The sequence below is a fragment of the Heteronotia binoei genome, chromosome 14 (assembly GCF_032191835.1).
Source record: "Heteronotia binoei isolate CCM8104 ecotype False Entrance Well chromosome 14, APGP_CSIRO_Hbin_v1, whole genome shotgun sequence".
Classification (NCBI taxonomy): domain Eukaryota; kingdom Metazoa; phylum Chordata; class Lepidosauria; order Squamata; family Gekkonidae; genus Heteronotia; species Heteronotia binoei.
This window is the reverse complement of record NC_083236.1, coordinates 22428513-22449449: the sequence shown is the minus strand read 5'-3', so window position 1 is coordinate 22449449 and position 20937 is coordinate 22428513. Positions and strand designations below refer to the sequence as shown.

At 44.4% G+C, this 20937-nt stretch overlaps 1 protein-coding gene across 1 annotated transcript in view; it reads left to right on the top strand.

Annotated features, from left to right (window-relative positions):
* Nucleotides 1–20937, top strand: part of FAR2 (fatty acyl-CoA reductase 2) — a 65651-nt gene that overhangs the window by 32608 nt on the left and 12106 nt on the right. The window contains exons 5-7 of the mRNA XM_060254314.1: nucleotides 524–568; nucleotides 1993–2111; nucleotides 3938–4005. Of these exons, the coding sequence (XP_060110297.1) occupies nucleotides 524–568; nucleotides 1993–2111; nucleotides 3938–4005 (232 nt within the window). The remainder of the gene's footprint in view (nucleotides 1–523; nucleotides 569–1992; nucleotides 2112–3937; nucleotides 4006–20937) is intronic.

The window sequence follows — 20937 nt, the reverse complement described above, 5'->3', positions numbered from 1 at the left end:
AGGGGGTGCCCAGCAGTGTCCCTGTAGGCCAGGTGGCACCCTAGGCTGCCACCTACCTGGCCTACTCCTACGTTCCGGCCCTGGTCCTTAGATACAGAAGTGTACCGAGGTAGCACTTGAAATGAAATAGATCCATAGGTGAAATTACTGTCTAAATGAAACCAAAACATTCAAGCCAGGGAAATCTGAAGTCCTGCTAACATGTTTTATCCTGCTTGGTTGTCTTAAGTAAAGGAACAAAATGTATCTCCAGCAGCAATGTTCAATTATCAGAAAGATAGGCCATATACTATGCTTTCCTTAAATCCTTTCCCCCCACCACCACTACCATGCAGGGGGCTTTCTTGCAGTATTCTCTGAACTCCACATTCTAGCCTGTTTACAGATCTGAGTGCGGCTTTCCCCATTTGTGTGGCTTTCCCCATTTGTGGAGTGTGCTAAGATGCTCACCATCTCAAACCAACAAAAACCAACTTTTGTTTTCCTTTTTCTCTTCCCCTCCCCCACCCGTCCCATTGTCCAGGGTTGGATTGACAACTTCAATGGAACAAGTGGTTTTCTTATTGCGGTATGTATAGCGATAAGTAGGATTGTCAGATCTCCATCATATCTCTGGTTGCTACCTCAGCAGGATGCAGGCACATGGATGTTGTGTGCGTAGCTGCATCATGCATCATTCTCCACTCAGCAGCCATGTATTGGCCCAGTGCTAAAGTAGCTTGCCTTTAAAGCCACTCCCTGTCATGCTCCACTGCTACACTCCTGTCCCCAGGGAGAGGCCAGAGAACCTCTGCAGAAGGTCCCAGGTTCAGTCCCTGGCATCTCCAGTTCAATGCCCAGGTATTAGATGATGTGAAAAACCTCTACGTAAGACCTTGGTGAGCTGCTGCCAGTCTAAGTAGACTGTAGTGACTTTGATGAACCAATGGCCTGATTCAGTATAAGGCAAGTTCAGGTGTTCATATGCTTCAGCAGTAATCACAGAAGAAGATGGTGGACATCTAGAGAGGTGCCATATGACTCTCCACGGGAAGAGATCTCTGTTTTTCCTACTACTCCAAGATCTAATGGGTAATACATCTGAAAGAAACTCTTACCTGCAAATGCGGAAGAAAAGGAGAAAAAGAAGAACTGAGTTTTATAACCTGCTTTTCTCAGCCCTGAGGAGTCTCAAAGCAGCTTACATCTGCCTTCGCTTCCTCTCCCCACAACTAGCACCTTGTGGTGTAGGTGGGGCTGAGAGAGTGGAGAACCAAACCCAGTTCTCCAGATTAGAGTCCACATCTCTTACCCATTACACCAGGGGTGCCCAACGGTAGCTCTCCAGATGTTTTTTGCCTACAACTCCCATCAGCCCCAGCCAGCATGGCCAATGGCTGGGGCTGATGGGAGTTGTAGGCAAAAAAACATCTGGAGAGCTACTGTTGGCCACCCCTGCACTACACCATGCTGGCTCTCAAGGCAGCCTTTTCAAATTCTGGTAGTTCCATAACATTGCATGGTGGCAAACAACATTTATCTCAGTTTACACTCTGATCACTCAGATATCTTTCTAGATTGATAAAGGTAGGCCTTGAATTCAGTAGGAGCTCACAGGAGCACAGCTCCTGAACCTTTCTGAGGGTCCCCCCTCTTCCTCCCCACCTACCTACCTTGTCCATTGAATAGTAGGTGCAGCTGCATAACAATCCCTGGATGAGCGCCACCACCTGTTTTTCTACAAAATGACCCTTGAATAAAGAGATCTGCCTTCATTGCATTGGTGGAGGCAGAAGGCCAAATAGCAACTGGGGACCAATAAGAAGGTTCACCTGCAACTCCAAACAGTTTTTGAACACCCACATACATTTTTAAACCAATAACAAAATAGCTGTCAATTCTTGACCAATGAGTAAAACTATTTCACTGTTTTTACAGAAAGTCAATTGCATTGTTATTGGACCGATGAGGTCTGCCCTGAAAGCACTAATTCAACTTTTCTTCACTTGGCAGGCTGGAAAGGGCATCATACGGACTGTAAAATGCAATCTCGATGCACTGGCAGATATTATTCCAGTCGACATGGCTATAAATCTCATCCTTGCTGCCGGGTGGTACACTGCAGTTTACAGGTAAGAACTGGGTTCTTGCCTCAGTGTGTATGTTTTTGAGCTGTGATGGTTGTCCTAGGTACAAGCAGCATTCATTTTGAAGCCTGAAGCCGCAATTAGAAGGGAAGGTTCTCATGCCACGCTGAAGCAAGATTCCCCATGGATAGTTTCTCTCTCTCTCCCCCCACCCTTTTTAATCAAAAAGAGATCTGTTTTCAGAGAGCTTAAAGTGCACTGTCACAGAATCCCAGCCCCTGGGTTTCTGCATGAGTTTCTGTTCTGAATGTATCTCCTCCTGCTTCAAAGAAGGAAAGAAGGAAAAAGAACAGAGCAGTGATTCACACAAAGACAGCCGTGGGCAGCTGTGTTGGTCTGAAGCAGCAGGGCAAAGTAGGAGTCAAGTTGCGCCTTTAAGACCAGCAGAGTTTTATTCAGAATGTAAGCTTTTGTGTGCGCATTCATTGTGCCATTTTGCATTCTAAACCACTGCCTACCAGCTGTATGTAGCTTTGCTCACTGCACCTGACTCCTCGTCTGAAGAAGTGTGCTTAGAGCACACGAAAGCTTCCGTTCTGAATAAAACTTTGTTGGTCTTAAAGGTGCCGCTTGACTCCTACTTTGTTTCACACAAAGACATAACAGGATACTTTGAAGGAAAATTTCTTTGTTTATTTGATTAGAAAACGGCTATGCCACCTTTCCAGAGAACCTGCTTCAGGTGGCTTACGTAGCGGTGGTGGAAAGTGCTGTCAAGTCACAGGCGGCCATAGGGTTTTCAAGGCAAGAGATGTTCCGAGGTGGTTTGCCATTGCCTGCCCCGGTGTCGCAACCCTGGTGTCCCCTGGGGATCTCCCATCCAATTACTAGCCAAGGCCAACCCTGCTTCGCTTCCAAGATCTGACAAGATGGAGCTAGGCTGGGCTTTCTAGGTCAGGGGCTTACATAGCAAAACATGAAAAACCATCAAGTAGCGCAACTGCCATTAAAAGTAATAAACTATTAAGGAAAGGAAAGGAAAGGAAAGGAAAGGAAAGGAAAGGAAAGGAAAGGAAAGGAAAGGAAAGGAAAGGAAAGGAAAGGTCCCCTGTGCAAGCACCAGTCGTTTCTGACTCTGGGGTGACATTGCTTTCACAATGTTTGCATGGCAGACTTTTTATGGGGTGGTTTGCCATTGCCTTCCCCAGTCTTTTACACTTCCCCCCCCCCCCTCCCCAGCAAGCTCATTTGACTGACCTCGGAAGGACGGAAGGCTGAGTCAACCTTGGGCCGGCTACCTGAATCCACTGGAATCGAACTCAGGTCGTGAGCAGAGAGTTCGGGTCACAGTACTGTAGTACTGCTGCTTTACCACTCTGCACCACGGGGCTGCTAAACTATTAAAGCATTGCATTTAAAAGGCAGCCACCAGATAAAAACAGAACAAAACATTGAGCATCCTTAAAATGAGTTTCACAAAGCAGGGTAGAATCAGATTTAAAAAAAAAAAATTAAGAACAATCTCTTATTAAAAAATGGCATTTCCTCCACTTGGGTAAGTTATCTCTATGCTTCTCCTTACTGGACAGAGAGGTGTGTGTTTGACGGTCAGGGAGAGGCCGCAGGGTAAAGAGGGCTCTCCCTCCATGTAGCAGCGCTGAAGGGGTGGGAGCATTCATGGATACCATAGCCCCTCTTGTCATTTGACCTTTGGGGATGTGAAAATGAAGGGTGCCCCTAATCTTCATTCAGGCATTGATATTGAAGGTTTGGGATCACCACTGTCAACAAAACAACACTGTGTCTGGTCTTCTTTCTGCACTGAAAGCACTCCTGTTTTTCCTTCTGTGTTTGTTTCTTTGTTCTTCCAGACCAAAATCAATGTTGATATACAATTGCACAACGGGTGGCGTCAACCCATTCTGCTGGGGAGAGATGGGTAAGTGTTTGTGGCCTGGGGGTCCCTAGAAGCTGTTTCCCTGCATGCCAAACTCCTCTGCTGTGATTCTAAAAGCTCACCATGGTCCAAGACTCGTGGTGTCCCTCTGCGGGTCAAGCGGCCACACTGCATGCGTGAGGCATCTGCCTTCTTCATGCAGGAACAATGTTGCATTCCCAAAATCCAGGCTAATAGTCGCCACCCTGCATGCTCTTGGTGTGCCACCCTAGAACTGTGTTTGCCCCAGTGCATGGAGGAGGCAGAATCAGCAAGGGAAGATCAGGGAGCATTTGGGATACCTTTAAAGGCTTGCTTTACAACTTATCCTTCCGGCATAGCTGCAGCTGGGAGCATCTAACTGGACAGTCCTGGGCAGAATGGGCATAGGCTGAGGTATCTATTCTTAGGATATCAAGGCAAGCCCCTTCAGTGTATCATTCTTCGCATGGCCAGCTCTTTGGCTGGAATAGCATTCTAGTGGATTAGGTGAATCCTAACCGTGCCAAGAAAAGCCTGTTTTTTTAGAGAAGTCAGATTTAGTTTGAGCATATTTATTGAGCATATGTATCACATACGTGATACATGTCCAACTCCATTCCATGGGCTTTCAGCAGCTTACAAAGAAATTTAACAATTTATGGTTTCCGGAGATATGGAATTTCTAGCCTAAAAATGTACCCTCAAATGAGACAAATGTGTTTGCAATATCTCTCTGTGTTACACGATTCACATAGCCAGAAACCAAATCAGCCATAGTTTCCACCTGAGAAACCCCTGAGCAAAGTTGGCAAACTTGTGTTTGCTGCCACAGAGTGTGAAATAGCTTAGACGCATCTCAAGTGTGAAGACGTCAAGGGAAATCGTATACAGTTAGTAAGAAGTGCACAGGGTACACCTAAAGATTAGAAAGAAAGAAAATAGCTGGACAAGAATCCAATAGCACCTTGGAGACCAGCAAGATTTTTGGGATATAGGTTTCTCAGAAATGCCAAACAAGGGCTAATTTACAGAGAGAATGTACATGTACAGTATGTCACAGAAGTGAGAACACCCCCTCACATTTTGTAAATATTTAGGTATATCTTGTAAATATTTAAGTATATCTAAATTACGCAACACACAGCCATTAATGTCTAAACTGCTGGCAACAAAAGTGAGTACACCCCTAAGTGATAATGTCCAAATAGGGCCCAAAGTGTCAATATTTTGTGTGGCCACCATTATTTTCCATCACCGCCTTAACCCTCTTGGGCATAGAGTTCACCAGAGCTTCACAGGTTGCCACTGGAATCCTCTTCCACTCCTCCATGACGATGTCACGTAGCTGGTGGATGTTGGAGACTTTGCGCACCTCCACCTTCCATTTCAGGATGCCCTGGCTGTGTATTGTGTAATTTTGAGGGGACAGCACATTTACACTGTTACACAAGCTGTAGACTCACTACTTTACATTGTAGCCAAGTGTCATTTCTTCAGTGTTGCCACATGAAAAGATATACTTAAATATTTACAAAATGTGAGGGGGTGTGTCATACTTCTGTGACATACTGTATGCGTATCACTCATTTGAAATGTTATATGCCAGATTAAAAAGCTAGGCTAGAACTCCCCTCTGTAAAGACTAAACTGTTCAGGGCTAGAGATATTTTGACAAAGGAAGCATTCCCAAACAAGCATTCCATAGTATGCATTCTGAGAGGGTAGAATCCTGTGCTTGGCTTCTGGCCCCTTGAATGGTCCTGTAATTAAGATCTGAGACAGTACTTTTGATAAGGCCTGATTCATACAGCACCTGTACAATATGAATATCATCGTGTAATGAGTCTTCACACTGGTAATGTTTGAAGTAGGGAAGAAGATGGGATGGGAAGTTGATCTGTTTTTCCCCCCAATATAATTCCGTATCTGGGCCGGGCAAGCAAGGAAGGTTAGGTCAGGTCCTGGGTTCTATAAATTAATGATCCCTTTAAGAAACCCCAAAGGCTTGTACTGCAAAATGAGGTTGCTTTTATAATAAAGAGGGTGTCCCACATATGTTTCCTGCAGGGAATACCTTGCCCATAAACAACCAGGAGCAAAATGCATAACTCACCTTGAATATGAACAGTTGGCAGACCATTTATACAGCCAGGGGGAAATGAAGAAAAAGATTCTTTTCTGTAGCATAAAGTGGGTAACTTCATTGACAGAAAAATAAATGTTTTCTGCAGGTGCTTGATTTGCCCTCTTGAGAGACACTGCTGTGTGGCTGGTTTCTCACTCTGTCACTAACAGCCTGTGATCACTTCCTTCTCACTGTCTTGGGACTGCCGTAGAATCAGAAACAGCTCGATGACCTGTCCAACTCTAGCATTAAATGGTTTGTCAGAACTGAGATCCTCAAGGCTGCGTCTCTCTTGCGAAGTTCCTACAAAGCCAGGAACTTCTTGGCTGGATCACCTGGCAGCTGAGACTCTTCACCAAGACAGCCTTGAGGATCTCAGTTCTGGCAAACCATTTAATGCTAGACTTGGACAAGCCGTTTAGAGCTCATCAGGGAGCTTTGACTTTTGAAAAGCTTATACCCCAGAAATCTTGTTGGTCTCTACGGTGCTCCCGGACTTAAATCTAGCTGCTCTATTGCAGAACTACATGGCTCCAGTTTGGCATAGTGGTTAAATGCGTGGACTCTTATCTGGGAGAACTGGGTTTGATTCCCCACTCCTTCACTTGCACTTGCTGGAATGGCCTTGGGTCAGCCATAGCTCTCGCAGGAGTTGTCCTTGAAAGGGCAGCTGCTGTAAAAGCTCTCTCAGCCCCACCTACCTCACAGGGTGTCTGTTGTGGGAAAGGAAGGTAGAGGAGATTGTAAGCTGCTCTGAGATTCGAAGTGAACAGCAGGGTATAAATCTTCTTCCCCGTGAAATAAAATATCTACTTCCCAAATGTTTCCTGAGATATAGATTCCCAGAAATAGAAATGTCTCTTACTAAGTCAAGCTTTGCATAGTAAAAAATGCTGAAATGTTGGAATTTGCCATGAGGTAGAGGGTTTTTTGTTATGTTCTGCCTACTCTGGAGCCACATTCCTTGGCCTGTGGATGTAGCTCTCTTCATAGCATTTTTAACCGGGTGGCATATTTGTAAGATTCCTTTCTAACGGAGCGTGCAGCAGAAAAGTGGAGCGGGCATACTGGAAATAGCATTGATGTCAAATAGTACAATTCAAGCCTTTCTGATTTTGTTACTAGAAAATGAAATTATTTTATACATAGAAAAGGCAAAGCAAGTAAACACAACACTGCCTTCAGTTGTGGACAGATGATAGTTTAAGAGAACTGAAAGGGGTTGGACAGAAATTTTGCTTCCCGAGGCATGCGTGCTTTTGCCCTACTGCCACCTTGGATGAAAAGGTCTGCAGTTTTTGGAAACAAAGCCTGCCAGCCCTGTTTACCAGAAATAAAAGCGACTGGTTATGATCAGAGATCCCTTTTTTGAATGACTTTCATTTTTCTGGTGGGGGGACCCCCAACAATTGTTTCTCTGTGACCTTCTGCCTGCTCAGCAGTCTTGTGGGCTGCGGACATTCAACCTTCACAGGTTCTAATTCTGGACTAAAGTGTCTGTACCACTCTGTAGAAAAGTGCCTCTACCGTCCTGCAGGATTATAGAGAAGGAACAGTGAATCCTGTCCCTTCTCTCGGGAAAGGAAGCTGAAGGGCTGGGCAAGCATCTTCCCACTCAGTTCTCTTTCAGCGACTGTGCTTCTGGATTGATAGAAGCTTTGGGGCATTGCTTTCCTGGAATGAACTACCTTTTGCAGTTTTAGGGATTTGTGGGTCACCCCTTCTTCCTGCAATAATGAGCTGTCAACACCAGATAAGGTTAAGAAACTCTTGACCTGCATGGATTTAGGAGTTACATTGGCCATAGCCAATTTTTTTGCTCATATAGTTAAATCCAAAGAGCCTCAAGTGCAGTAACGTGTTGGTTAATTTAAATTATTTATATCTGTTGTATCTGGTGTGACGTTGCTGAAAACCTGTAGGCTAAATAAGCAGTATCATTACAGTATTCTTCTAGTTGCTGAAGGAGAAGCGTCACTTTAAAAGCTCTCTATACAGGCTGTGATCACACACACACACACTAAATAATACACATTCAACCCACTTTCAGTGCATATCCCAACTGGATTTTACTGTGTGAGCTGGCAAAATCCAGCTGGAAAGTGCATTGAAAGTGCATTATTTAGGTGTGTGATGGCAGATAGTTTCTCTTAAAGGTAAAGGTAGTCGCAAGCCCCAGTCGTTTTCGACTCTGGGGTGACTTTGCTTTCACAACGTTTTCACGGTAGACTTTTTTTTTTTTACGGGGTGGTTTGCCATTGCCTTCCCCAGTCATCTACACTTTCCCCCCAGTGAGCTGGGTACTCATTTTACCAACCTTGGAAGGATGGAAGGCTGAGTCAACCTGGAGCTGGCTACCTGAACCAGCTTCCGCTGGGATCGAACTCATGTCGTGAGCAGAGGGCTCCAATTGCAGTACTGCAGCTTTACTACTCTGCGCCACAGGGCTCTTTAACTCTGCAAAATTTGCAATTCGAAAGTTTTTATTTCCTTTCGGAACTTAAGTCTTGAAATCTTCCATTTCAAGGTATAATTACTCCACCCACTCCCTCCTCCCCAGATAGTTCCTTCTCCTGTGCAAATGCACAATGTGGATATGTTGTGTTTACTGCCAAGGAAATGGAGGTTTATAGGAGTCACTCATTCAGACTGAGAGCTTTCTGGTACTTACAATTTTGCTTAGGAAATTCCAATCCCACCTTTCTGCTTTTAAAAAGCACATGAGGCATTTGGTAGCAATTAGAGAAATACAATAATAGCAGCAGTTGAAATGGCTTTTAAGCAATCCTGTATTGGCAGTTGGTAGAGAGGGAGGCCAGCTCAAATAGAACTCTGGGAGCTGGATGCCATGCTCCTGGCTTTTCTCCCCTCCGGGCAAAATGGTTTTGACGGGTGAGTGAGCTGAAAACTCTACAGAGATTTCAAGGCTGATCTCTGCTCCATTACCCTTTTCCCCATCTACTATTGATCCCAGAGTTAGACAAGTTTCTGAGGATTTGGATCCAGTCAGCAAATCTAAGCTCCTCTATATTTCTTGCTAAGTGCTCAGCCCTCAGATCGCAATCTGGACAGGAGCTCCACAAATCCATCAACCCCTGAATCATCTTAAAAGGAAAAAGAGGACAAGTTTTACTCTTCTAAACCCCTGTTTTAGTTTCTACAGTGCTTTTTCTCCCTTTTGTTCACTCCTCCACTCTTAACGCTAGAAATTCCTCAGACATTTTCTTACGCTAAACATCACATGGGTTTTAGTGTCAGTTACGGTTTCAGGGTTGATGACTTATCTCTTTCCATATTTTGCACCAGAACAACTGGAACTTATATGTGCAGATCCTCCTAGTATGGGAGCAGGGTTATGGAAATCACCTGACGGGATGCAGGATTGTAGATGACCCCATATACCACTCTTCACATGCCCCTTATCACATATGAAACCATGCCAGCTGTTGGGATGTATGTCATTATTACAACACTGGAAGGGAACAGAACGTCTGAGCAAGCTCAGTAACAAGATCACCCCAAGGAAACAATTCTCAGTTGTGAAATGACAGGGATGTCATCCTTCCCTTCTCAAGGAACTCTTGCTGTTGTGTTCCTTCTGCCACCATATTGGCATCAACATCTTGTACCATAATCCCTCCAGTGGCTTCTGCTTCGTTTGCTTAATTCCAGCCTACTTCTCTAGAGCTCTGCTAGAACCTCAGCTCTTATCAGTTTCCCAATTTTGCCTTGAGTCTCTGCAAGAATGGCGGACTGTAAATACAGTAAATAAATAATACATAAACTTCATCCTCTTATTACCTCAGTACCTTCTACATCCGCATTCGTAACCACTCCCCACCAGCTATATGTAGCTCTGCTCACTGTACCCAATTCCATTGTCTGATGAAGTATGCATGCATACAAAAGCTTACGTTCTGAATAATACTTTGTTGGTCTTAAAGATGCTACTGGACTCCTACTTTGTTCTGTTGCTTCATGACCAACGCAGCTGCCCACTTGAATCAATCCATTGTGCAGTAGATATCGTTGCTCCAGTCTCACAAGCCACCACACCTTCTTCCTGCCAGAAATACCAGAAAAGCAGAGGGGAAATCCCTGCTATTCATTTCCAGAGATTCAGAGGGCTCCAGATGGAGCCTCTCTGTCTCTTTTCCTTGTGTACTTCAGTAACAACTGCTCACACTTTTAAGCAACAGACTCAGATGTGTCTTGGTCATGCTAATGTCTTTGCACCTTACTATAGTTTAGATATAACATGCAGTTGAGTTCTGTATCCTGCCCTTCCTCACTCATTCTGAAATACCCATCCTATTCCGGCACCTGGATCGAGGCGGCTCGGCAGTACTGATGTTAGACCTATCGGTAGCGTTCGATACGGTCGACTATCGGTTGCTGACCCACCGTCTCGCCAACGCGGGGATTCAGGGGTTGGCTTTACAGTGGCTTTCCTCTTTTCTTGATGGTCGGAGACAAAGGGTGGTGATTGGGGGTGAACTGTCCCGAAGACATGTGCTTGACTGCGGGGTGCCTCAGGGGGCGGTGCTTTCCCTGATGTTTAACATCTACATGCGCCCCCTTGCCCAGATTGCTCAGAGGTGTGGGCTGGGTTGTCACCAGTACGCTGATGACACTCAGCTCTATCTGCTGATGGATGGACGGCCTGGCTATGTCCCAGAAAATCTGGACCTGGCGCTGCAAGCTGTGGCTGGATGGCTTAGGCTGAGTAGACTGAAGCTAAATCCAGCGAAGACAGAGGTCCTTTGCCTGGGTCGCAGGGGTCCAGGAAGGGAAATTCCTCTACCAGCCTTTGATGGTGCGCCACTAACAATGGTGCGCAAGTTCAGGAGCTTGGGGGTACTACTGGAGCCTGCCTTGTCAATGGAGGCCCAGATAGCAACCACTGCTAAGTCCGCATTTTTTCTTCTTAGGCGGGCAAGGCAGTTGGTTCCCTTCCTGGAGCACGGTGACATGGCAACTGTTATCCATGCAACGGTCACCTCAAGGCTGAACTACTGTAATGCCCTCTACGCTGTGGCTTGGCTGTTATTAGGGATGCCCAGGCGGGAGCACATTCAGCCGGGACTGCGGGAACTGCACTGGTGGCCAATAGTATACCGGGTTCGTTACAAGGTGCTGGTTATTACCTTTAAAGCCTTATATGGCCTAGGACCTATCTACCTTGGGGACCGTCTCTCCCCATACGTTCCCCAGAGAGTACTTAGATCTGGATCACAAAATCTGCTAGTAATCCCCGGGCCAAAGGAGGCTCGACTGAAATCGACCAGAGATAGGGCCTTTTCAATCACAGCCCCCTGCCGGTGGAACCAGTTACCAGATGAAGTGAGGGCCTTGCGGAACCTTGGACAGTTCCGCAAGGCCTGCAAGACTGTCCTCTTCTGGTTAGCATACAACTGTCTGGCATTTAAGAACTTCAGAGGAACCCGTCACCATCAGATTAACACCAAATTAATGGACTGTTTCTGTTCCTTTGTCTTAACTGTCTTAATTGTTTTAACTACTGTAAATTATTGAATATGTATTTTAATATTTATTAATGTTGCTGTTCTATGCTTTTATGTTGTAAGCCGCCCTGAGCCCGCCTCGGTGGGGAGGGCGGGATATAAATCAAATAATAAATAAATAAATAAAAATAAGTGCTCGAATCCATACTTTGCTCAGCAAAGAAACTGTAGCACCAGTTCCAAACTCAGAGACCGATTCCGCATATCACCTTGGATCATACTCCCTAATGTTTAATCTGGAGCCAGCATAGTGGTTAAGAGCTTCAGACTCTATAATCTGGAGAACGAGGTTTGATTCCCAACTCCTCCTCCACATGAAGCCAGCTGGGTGACCTTGGGTCAGTCACAGTTCTCTCAGAACTCTCTCATTCCCACCTACCTCACAGGGTGTGGGGAGCGGAAGGGGAGGTGAGGGTAAACTGCTTTATGACTCCTTAAGGTAGACCTCTTCTTCTTCTAAGTTGTTAAAAAAAAAACCCAGAGGGCTAAAATATGTGCTTGATTTGCAGGATGTGAACCTCTCTACCTCCTGCCATTCCAGCTTGAAGTATTTCTCCAGCCAAAGGAGACTTTCTTCCATTTAAGTGGCTCTTTCGCCAGCAGTGGAAAAGTGGCTTCTGCTCAAGGAAGGCTCCTTACGCTGGAGAAAGGCTGACCAGAGTGATAGGATATATGCCAATATCTCTTGCCAACCTGCTGCCATGGGCCAACAATTCTTTATGGTTTACATCTAGGAGGCCTTCTTCCAGGGGTGCAACGGAAGGCAAAAATGGCCCTGCCCCCCAACAGAGTGGGGAAGGAAGAAGTAGCCTCACTGCAGCTTGTACATGGCTCATACCTACCTACATGAGGGGTGGATGATGTGAGTTCATCGCTGTGGCAGCTCTTGTCCTTTTGGAGTGCACCAGCTTGCAGCAGGAGTGGCTCCCAAACACTTTGTGTGGGACAACCCCAGCAGAGAGGTGGCCCCTCAGGCCCTCCTCCAGTAGCTCTTAATTGCTGGTCCTCCCCTGCTTTTTTTCACTGGTGCCATTCCCCTGTCATAATAGAGGTCTACAGTGTTCTTTTGGGATGGGGAATTCACTCCTGGGACCATGCCATCAGAGAAGAGAGGATTTATACCCCACTTTCATTTGGAATCTCAGAGTGGTTTACAATCTCCTTCCCTTCTTCTCCCCATAACAGACACCCTGTGAAGTAGGTGGGGCTGAGAGAACTCTCAGATCACTGCTCTTGAGAGAACAGCTCTGAGAGAACTGTGGCTGGCCGAAGGTCACCCAGCTGGCTGCATGAGGAGGAGTGGGGAATCAAATCCAGTTCTCCCAGATTATAGCCCGCACTCTTAACCATTACACCAAACTGGCTCTCAGTAGCATTAAGATAATGGTAGAGTGGACGATGCTTGAACTGATTACAGTGTGCAGATTTTCTGACTCCTCCTTATCCCAACTCAAGGAAAAGACAGAAACAATACATTAATGACAGTGCAGCAGTGAAGATACTACATAAAACAAAGAAAGTTATATAGTTTCAAGGACACTTCATTTTTTCAGATTGGTGCAAAAACGTCTTACCGGTTGTGAGCAACATTGTGGATTTACATTTTGAGACCTTCTGCATGCCAAGCAGAGTCTGTAGCACTAAGCGCAGGGCTTTTTTTGTAGCAGGAGCTCCTTTGCATATTAGGCCACAGACCCCTGATGTAGCCAGTCCTCCAAGAGCTTACAGGACTCCTAATACAGGGCCTACTGTAAGCTCCAGGAAGATTGGCTACATCAGGGTTTTTTTGGCCCAATATGCAAAGGAGTTCCTGCTACAAAAAAAGCCCTGATAACCCACAGCCCCTCCCCTAAAATGCACTCATGGACATATGAAGCTTCAGACCATCCATCAAGGTTAGTACTGTCTAGTCAGATTGGCAGCAGTTCTCCAGGGTCATTGGAGATGCTGGGGATTGAACCTGAGACCTTCTGTGGATCAACATTCACTGGCTTTACAAAATCATTCCATAATCCTAAACCAGATATTACCAAATTATCAGTGACTGGTCTGTCTCAGATCAGCCTTGCTTGGATTTGAATGCAGAGTAGATTATTCTTCTAAAAAATAGGCAAGGGATGAGGATCTCTAGGCAATATATTCATTAAAATATGTCTGTGTCCCCTCATTGTATGCCTTTCCTTCACTTCCAATAATACCATGGATACTTCTCTAATTGAATATGTCTGTGTCCCCTCATTGTATGCCTTTCCTTCACTTCCAATAATACCATGGATACTTCTCTAATTGAATAAGTCTGTGTCCCCTCATTGTATGCCTTTCCTTCATTTTCAATAATACCATGGATGCTTCTCTAACTGAAAATTGACAAGTGAGAACTGGACCTACTTGGACTAATGGTAGCCATGTCAACACAAAACTTCTCTAGTTGTATCAAGGATGTTTCACTCTGTTAACCATGACCTTGGATCTTCTTTCTTGACCAGAGACAACATCTGTGCCATGATGTTCAGTCCATAAGTCTCATATATTGGGGATATGGCCAGCCTGAGTATGTCATCTCAGTCTCTCAGCATGGAGAAGTCATTCCAGTGGAGTACCTTCTCTGAGTGATGCATGTGCTTCTCAGGATGTTCCTATGGCACCAGATGATTGTTTCATTGCCTTCGCCCATGAAAGGCACTCAAAGACCTGCTAAGTTTTGAACACGATGTAATATGCTCTCTTTTTTTTTTTTTACATTTCTTTTTGTATACCAGGGGTTTCCCTATATAGATGCAAGATTATCATTTGTTTTCATATCTCTTAATCAGCTTCTCTGGAGATTCCTACTTGGCAAAACATTTATCTGTCTTAGAGTTTAGTCATAGTCTTCACACACATTATGAGCAAGCTGTTTGAATGAATGACCACTTGTCATCCCCATTGGAAGACAACCATACTCTGTGACTGCCACTTCTGTTTGCAGGCTCAGTGAACCATCTGCCCTGTGCTATTATCTCTCTTTCCTTGCAGATGCATAAGGAGAAAATGAATATATGCTCTGACACATCTTTCCTCCCTGTCCCACTTTTCCTCCCTGCACAACATCGCTTGTACTCATTTTTATTCTTCCCAGAGCCAAATGGTAGAAGAGAGGGCTTGCTGCATGTTTTAAACCAATAAAAGGGCATTTTTATCTTCTCCTTTCATTGGACTGCTGAGTTCCAGAAAAAATGACCAGACATCTTATTGCTTGGGCTATCATTCCATGACTGCATCACTTGTTTTTTTCCTTTTGTTTTTGCTGTTCAGGTCTTATCTATTATCTCCCGATATGCGAGTCAAATTTATAGACTTGCACAATTTGGCTTCTGTAAAATTGGCCGAGGGCAAAATTTCAGTTGCTGTATACAGCAGATCTTTCTCCCTTGTTGCCCATTATGCACAGAAAAACACTTATTGAGGTCAGCAGGAATTCTGCATAGAGACAGAGTGCCGAGTAGGCAGTCGAAATCAGCACTGTGCATCTGAGAGCAGAAGTTCACCCACAGGGTAGCAGCAGGGGGCCAGAACAAAGCAGGGCACTTTAGCAGTGCATGCAATTTATAAACTGTGGAACAGGATTGAATGGCCCTCAGGTTTTACCAAAGGTCATGGGGCTAAACCCACTGCAGTAGAAGAATATTACTTTCCTAAGACTCTGGTCCCCAAGGCCCTTGATGACCATGTTACACATTACTGGGAGACATAAGTTGTGAGGGTTTGCTGTCTCCTTGTATTATGTTGTGTGGGCTCAAGGAAGCTAGCAAACAGTGGAAGTTACAGGTGTGCAGGTGGATCTGAGAATGGCAGTGAGAATGGGCCTGCATATATTGCAGGTGTAAATTGTGTCCTTGGCCTTGACTGAGGGGAAAGTGTTGATGTTGGCACTCTTGCCAAGGGGTTCATACAAATGCATATTACATCAGTTCTATTTTTTTAATCACTTGTTATTTCAGATATGTGATGAATCATGCTTGAGTGTGTGTGGGCTGATTTCATTAAAACTGATGCCACCTGAGGGGCGTGGATTTTAACTCCATCAAGATGCCATCAGGACCATCCTGGGTGCATCTGAGATTAGGAGATCACCATTGTTTGTAAGCCACCTGATCTTTTGAGTATCTGATTTTGTAGATAGTTGGAGATGGTATATCTATCAGAGGGAATCAAAGTCACGTAAAATGAGGGGCCACAACTTCTTGCTCTTGTTGATGTTTCTAGGAAATGGAGAATATTTTCTTCTCAGTTATTCGGTGGGTTCAACTCTGAAAGGACCCCTGGTTTATGTAAAAGAAAATGATCTTAGACACCTCCGGAGTCAAAAGAGAACACTATAATCTCACAGGGAGGGAAATATACAGGAAGAAATAATTAGCCTCCAGGAAACTAAGTTAAATGAATTATTATGAAAACATATTTTTGCTGCAAAGAAATCTCTAAGACAAAGAAATCTCTCACTGTTAAAAACTGAGCATATATGAAAATAAACATCAACAGATACTCTGTTGTCTGTTAGAATTATAATCTATAAATACAATGAAATTTACCTCAGTTTTCTCATCCCCTGCCTATTCCTAACCAAGCATGCCTGTTAAATAAAACTGTTAATTCAGATTGAACTTTACAATGTCTCAAGTGCCATTTTAAATAAAGGGATTGTCAAGAGGGCTCCATCTTATCCTCAATAAATCTCTGAGCAGATAAAAGCTAGATAACTTCTCTGACAAAAGGGGTGAGCCACACAGAAATTTAACAATCTTTTATTAACACACACTATTGGGGATTGCTCAGTCAGAGTGGGGAACCCCTTTTTAGCATTTTTGGCGGGAAAATCTCCCTCACAGTAAAAGAAGCAGCAGGGGTCTTTCATACACCTCAAGCTGAACTCCTGCCGTCTCACAATGCCTCAGATCCTATGCAATCCATTTATCTGTTGAGGTCTTATAATATATAGGCATATATGAATTAGGCCCAACAAGTGTTGATGGACAAGCCATATTTTGTGGGCTCTAAGAATGCAAGCCCTGACCTGGATAGCTGAGGCTAACCTGATCTTGTCAGATCTCAGAAGCTAAGTAGGGGTGGCCCTGGCCAGTATTTGGATGGGACACTTCCAAAGCCACCTCTGAACATCTCTTGCCTTGAAAACCCTGTGGGGTCACCATAAGTCAGCCGTGACTTGATGACACTTTCTACCATGATGAGGCAATATGTAGGCTGATCTCAGAACCTTTCCAGCAGAAAAAAAAAATTAAGCGGAGAGACCACAGAAAACACCAGTGTCAGGGAGACTAAATGGTGAAAAATTCCTGTGCTCGTTTACAGAGAATCTATTGCAGCGCTTTGTCCATAGGTAGAGAAATTATGTGACCATTTCAGTTCATGTCCAGAGGCAGGTCTTAACATCCCCGAAGTACCTTGCTTCATTAAATCAAAGGCCATCATATAGTTTCATCTCAAAAAGCAGCCACAAAGGGCCAGGTGTGAATTAGGACCATGGTGCTGGGCAGGGCTTTTTTGTGTAGCAGGAACTCCTTTGCATATTAGGCCACACTCCCCCTGATTTAGCCAATTCTCCAAGAGTTTACAGGGCTCTTAGTACAGTGCCTACTGTAAGCTCCAGGAAGATTGGCTACATCATGGGTGTGTGGCCTAATATGCAAAGGGGTTTCTGCTACAAAAAAAGCCCTGGTGCTGGCAAAGTGGCTATTAATTCTTTCCCTGTTAACCCCACCCCTCAGGTGCTTTTTGCCCTGGTAGGGAGAAAAGTCAAGCACAATATGAGCACCTCTATTATTTATTTATAGATTTATACCCCCATTTTCTCCCCTCCTTTATCCTCACCATTACAAACTTTTTGAGTTAGGGTAGGCTGAGAGTACTTGCCACCATTATTTCTCTCTGAAATCACTGGGCATATCGGAAGAGTTCCAAAGGACTTGATTATGCTGACGTGTTCATTTTTTTTTATTTTTGAAATGTTTTATCCCTTTTTTGCTTAGCCAGCACTTCTTGGCCAGATTATTTTAATGACTTAAATTGTTACTTCCCTCCGCAAATATAACTTCTTACTGTTGTTATTTTGCTGCTGACTCAAAGCTGCCAGGTCAGCCTTTTTAAAGTCATCGGCTAAGCTCCGTTGCTGTTCAGGTCTTGTCAATAAAGTCCAACTGGGTTAATCTTGATAAGCATTGTTAGGCCATTTTGCCGTATTTCAAAACGTTCACTCAAATATGCAGTCCTCTCTCTGGTAGTTTTTTCTAAGTGAAAATTCAATACGTTTCCATCTCTCTTTCGTCTGATTAACCAACCGCCTTGGGCAAAAGCTATTTCTGATTTTTCCCAGGCTGAAAGTCAAACGTGACTTTTACAATTAGCTATTTTTCCCCTTAAGCTGTAAGAGAAAAAGAAGACAAAAATGGCTGTAGTGTTTCTGCAAACTATTAAGTAGGACAACTGGTTGAGATTCATTCTCCATGCCTAAGTTTTTTTCTCCATTTTTAATTCACAGAAAAGGTTGTACAGTCATACTGGGATCTGTGCAGAATCCTGCCACGTGGACCACACTGGTCATAGCTCCTTGTAGCACATATGTGAGATGTAGCAGTGGCTGATATAGTGGGTCGCAGGGGGTAACCCAGCTCACATCATGTAGGAGCCACAGGGCTCTTGCTGGAGGTGTCAGTGGAACTGCCAGACAAGCTGAACCTGATGCTGGATGTGTGATGACACTGTTTGCTGGTGCTGAGTTTTGGTAACTGGGCAGCCACTGTACATCTACACATTGTCATGGTTATGGTCTCAGTATCTCCATAGCCACATCCAAACCCCATCCAATAAGGGCACTGTGGCCCCCTCCCCCTGCTGTGGTATTTAGAAGTAGGATAGTGGGGTAGAGGCAACACATCCTACCACTCTGCTGAGGAAAGTTTATTTAAATGTTTATCCCCCACCTTTTCTTGGCTCAAGTTTGGAGACTTCCACCAATTTATGTGGCTCTTCCATTTGATGAAGTTGGAAGATACCTCCTTAGCTAGAAAAAGGCTATTTGGACGGTGGTTGGCTCCACCCCACTCCCTACAAGCCACCACATGAACCTCTTCTCCTGATGAGGCAAAATATATATTTGCTACCTGTGAAGTGGCATGTGGGCGTCCTAGATAATAGATTTATCACACCTCCTGTGTGGTGAAATACTACTTATCTCTTGGCCAGATGATGTAATTGAGGCCACATGTTCTACTACATTTTTTGTAATCACAGCTTTGCTCTTGATATGTGGTAAAGTGCTCCTTATCACATTACAGCGTGGTACAGACAACCACGCTCACCTCAGCTTTATGAGTTCTTCCTTTCAAATAAGGAGGGATGGGGGTTGGGGAATCACTAGAAGCTGATGGTGAACTGGAGTTTTCTGTTGCATCTAGCTGCATCATATATATATATATATATATATATACACACACAGACACACACATATACATATATGTGTGTGTGTGTGTATACACATACACACATACATTTCAAAAACAACAGGGAAAAAAACAAGAAGGGGGGACCCTCAAAAGCCAGTAACTAATTTAAAAGGGAGGAAGGAGAGTACGCATAAAGTAGAAACAAAAAATATTAACAACAGTGGTGCCAGATCTACCCCTAAGTTACTATAAACAGTTTCCAAATATCTAAAAATAAGTGCATAAACAGTTGTTGTCTAGCCAGCTTGGTGTAGTGGTTAAGAGCAGCGAACTCTAATCTGGAGAACCGGGTTTGATTCCCTACTCCTCCACATGATGAAGCCTGTTGGGTAACCTAGGGCAAGTCACAGCTGTCTTAGAACTCTCTCAGCCCCACCTGATTCACAGGCTGTCTGTTGTGGGGAGGGGAAGGGAAGGTGATTATAAGCTTCTCCAAGACTCCTTTCCTTCAGGTAGTGAAGGGCAGGGTACAAAACCAACTATTCTTCTATATGCCATGTGTTCAAATACTGATAAGAGCCAACGTGGTATAGTGGTTAAGAGTGTTGGACTAGCGTTTGGGAGACTCGAGTTCAAATCCCAACTCATTGGGTAACCTTGGGCCAGTCACACACATTCGGCCTGACCTACCTCACGGGGTTGTTATGAGGATAAAATGAAGGAGAGAAGAATGCTGTAAGCCGCTTTGAGTCCTCATTAGGAAGAAAGGCAAGGCACAAATGGAATGAACGAATGAATGAATGATGAAGTTGTCAGCTTCTTAACCCATTGATTGACAGGAGGTGGGCATTTATCTCTCCAGTGTTGTAATACAAATCTTTTAGCTGTAGTAAGGGCACAGAGAGTCCATTTTCACTGACCATCAGCTAGCCTCCAAGAGACAAGCAGATAGTTTAAAAGTATGTGTCCTAGAAAGTCAGTGAACATTCTAATTTATTCATTTATAACACAACACAATACAAAATTGATATGAATAATAACTTTCTCCCGGAAAACTGAATGTCCGAACATGCCCACAGCGTATGTCGGAGGGATGAGCTGCATCATATATGTGATTGATGCACGCCCCTCCAATATGGTCACCTTGAGCCAGGAGAAAAGATAGGCAGGGCATAAATATTTTAATAATTAAATCATTTAGGATTTGAATCTAAAACCATTTTTCCAGTAGCGAAAAAGCATTTCAGGGGGTTGGAGAAAAGAGGGATGAGTTTCACCACTGGAAATCCAGATGTCATGCCCTGTGCTGTTCCCGAGGAGATCCCCTTACCACTGCGAGCAGGGATTGCGGGGGGGGGGGCACTGTAGGCTAGACAGGGAAATGGGATAAACATATGGAGCAGAGGTCCATCAGGGGCTATTAGCCACAGCGTATTGCCACCAGAATAGCACCAACTCAATATTCTGTTTTAACTGTTTTAATCATTGCATATCTATTTTATTATTGAATGTGTAATTTTAATACTCATTAATGTAATTGTTTGTGGGATTTTATGTTGTGAGCCGCCCTGTGCCTGCTTCGGCGGGGAGGGCGGGATATAAATCAAATCAAATTTAAAAAAATAAAAATAAAATTGTTGGAACTTTCTGTCTGGGGCAGTGATGCTCTGTATTCTTGGTGCTTGGGAGGCAGGCACAGTGGGAGGGCTTCTAGTGTCCTGGCCCCACGGATAAACCTCCTGATAGCGCCTGGGGTTTTTTGGCCACTGTGTGACAGAGTTTTGGACTGGATGGGCCATTGGCCTGATCCAACATGGCTTCTCTTATGTTCTTATGTGACACAGAGTGTCGGACTGGATGGGCC